General features: G+C 56.3%; 1 protein-coding gene across 1 annotated transcript; it reads right to left on the bottom strand.

Moving 5' to 3' along the window:
- Nucleotides 1-1,348: 1,348 nt before the first annotated feature.
- On the bottom strand, nt 1,349-2,005 carry PHACADRAFT_253118 (uncharacterized protein). Its single transcript, XM_007393882.1, has one exon. The coding sequence runs from the start codon at nt 1,773-1,775 to the stop codon at nt 1,368-1,370; it is 408 nt and encodes a 135-aa protein (XP_007393944.1). The 5' UTR covers nt 1,776-2,005; the 3' UTR covers nt 1,349-1,367.
- Between the last annotated feature and the right edge of the window lie 243 nt (nt 2,006-2,248).

Genomic DNA, 2,248 nt, shown 5'->3' with positions numbered 1-2,248 from the left:
CTCAAGTGTCTTAATTTGGCCGCATAGAGACAGAAGTCTAGGTGCGCATTCTCTGCATCGAGGGGTAGGCTTTGCATGAGGTGTCGCCGCCGTAGAAACTTCAGCGCATACACGCGTTTCATGTGATCGTTTAGTATTGTACACCCATATCGCAGGCGAAAGCGGTCGTGTATCGTGAGCTGGCAAGGGTGATGTACCAGGGAAACACTACGCTCAGAAGCTGCCGCCGTTTATGATGCTAAGATCGCAATCTCGAGCCATCAGACCATCACGGCATGTACCGAGATGCACACCGCCGGCAAGGCCTCGAGCATAAATGTTAACGGGACGCGATCATCGCAGCACTACTTCGTAATGTGACGGACATCAGCCGAGTCGCACATACACGCGCCATCTGGCAGCAGAGTAATAGAGAAGTTTGAACGATGTGTTCCTGGGCTAACGGTTTGCTAGACTAAGTGCGAAGCTTACATGCAACATTTACGATGACAGTTGCGCCTTTGAACGGCGCTATTTCGGCACTTGCGGCGTCGCACTATTGCAAGAACGGCTCAATACCGCTGTGCGTAGCGGTCGTAGAGAGCTGCATGCCGAGTCTTGGCGGTCAGCTGGCGCGCCACAGCGCAGACACCCGGGGTCCCGTGCCTGGTACACCAGCGCAAAATCCACGCAGAAGGCATTCACATGCTGATGATATGCAGACGAGACGCAGTCCTCGTGGGCTCTCTCCGGAGAGATCAAGCTCAAGCTTTAAACTTTGCGCCGCGGTGGTGCGGCGATATGGCTGTGACCTGTAGGGTGATCGGAGGCTGAGCCGGTAGTACTGTTGTATTTGGGTGTCCTTGTGACGATAAAATGCTTCGCTGTACGTATAGGGAGCATACTCGTGAGGCTGGCGGTGGGAGCGGTGAGCAGCGGCACCAGGGCCAAGAGGTCTACATGGAATCTAATAGCCCAGCGGTGTCTGTCGACTATATATTGATTCGTAAGCCACAGGCTAACCCCAGTTATCACGACAAAGTTGTAACAACCAGTGTATATCACCCTCGACTGTGATCTTGAGGTTTAGCCCTGACAGAATCTACACCACAGCGAACGCAGCGTTTTGGCTTTGGGCTATTCATAGGATCACCACACAAAGGCGGATCGTACACGGATAGTCCTCGAGGCAAGATGGATAGCACCGCATCATGGTGCTGTGGAAAACTGGGTATCGCGACTGAGGTGAACGTTACTGGTCAGGAACGGGGACACACCAACGCTGATATGCACTCGCCTTTCGTCCACCCACACTTTTGCGCATCGTGACATCAAGGGCGAACGTTCGAACGATGACACGGGGGGGGGGCGCCCAACCGTCAGGCCAGCTATAGTATGGTCGGCCACATTCCCGATACATGCCCGCTGATGGCGCCGTAGGGAAGTGCCGCATCTGTAATCCTTGCCGCTGCGGAGCCGTCGAAGACATCATCCACATGCAAAGTCCCCAGCACATCCATGGCCTCGCACAAGCCTGGGGTCGCACTGGAAAAGTGTTGTGGCTGTGGCGCCCGACGTTCCGAGCTCCGAGGCACGCGCCGCGCACCAGGGCTTCTAGCGTCGCAGAGCTCATATGGCGCGCACCGCATGACGCACGAGGTGACCAGCGAGCGAAAAGAAAAGAGGCCTCGGAGCGCAAGGCACGCCCAGCTGGCGAGAAAAGAAAAGGCGCGGCGGCAGTATATCTCGGCACCGCTGGATGTGGCCGTCGCGGTCGCACGGTGACGACCAAGCATCTCAGCATCAGCGGAAAGTGGAGCACGACGTCCCCAACGTTCAGGCGGATTCGGCTTCTGGCGGCTTCTGGACGTGTTTGGGTAGGCTTGGGGGATCAGCTGGCAGGGGTCACGGTGTGATTGTGGAGTCGCGTTTGTGCGTGTGTCATTGAGCACGCGACTCGTACCATGCCAGCGCGATTTTTTTCCGCAGAAAAGAGGGGGCAGACGGTGATGTCAAGGGATACGCGAACAAAGATGGCAGCTGCTATGCGCAGGATGGGAAGCTTCGCGAAGCGTAAATCGTTAAAAAAAGACTCCGTGCGGGGGAACGGGTGGTGTGTGGCGTGCGAAACGCTTCGTTTTGTGCTGCGCAGCGAAGCGGAAGGAAGCACCCGCGGAATTGGAGAACCCGATGACGGAGAACATTCTCCCGGAGACCTATGTATGTCGTAAACATCCCAGATTGGCCGGATCCGCATGCATCGCTTCGG

This window comes from Phanerochaete carnosa, assembly GCF_000300595.1.
Source record: "Phanerochaete carnosa HHB-10118-sp unplaced genomic scaffold PHACAscaffold_3, whole genome shotgun sequence".
NCBI lineage: Eukaryota > Fungi > Basidiomycota > Agaricomycetes > Polyporales > Phanerochaetaceae > Phanerochaete > Phanerochaete carnosa.
This window is presented reverse-complemented; position numbering and strand designations above follow the sequence as displayed.

Excerpts from the sequence above, each read along its gene's own strand:
- PHACADRAFT_253118 (XM_007393882.1), bottom strand. The coding sequence starts at position 1,775 with ATGCTTGGTCGTCACCGTGCGACCGCGACGGCCACATCCAGCGGTGCC.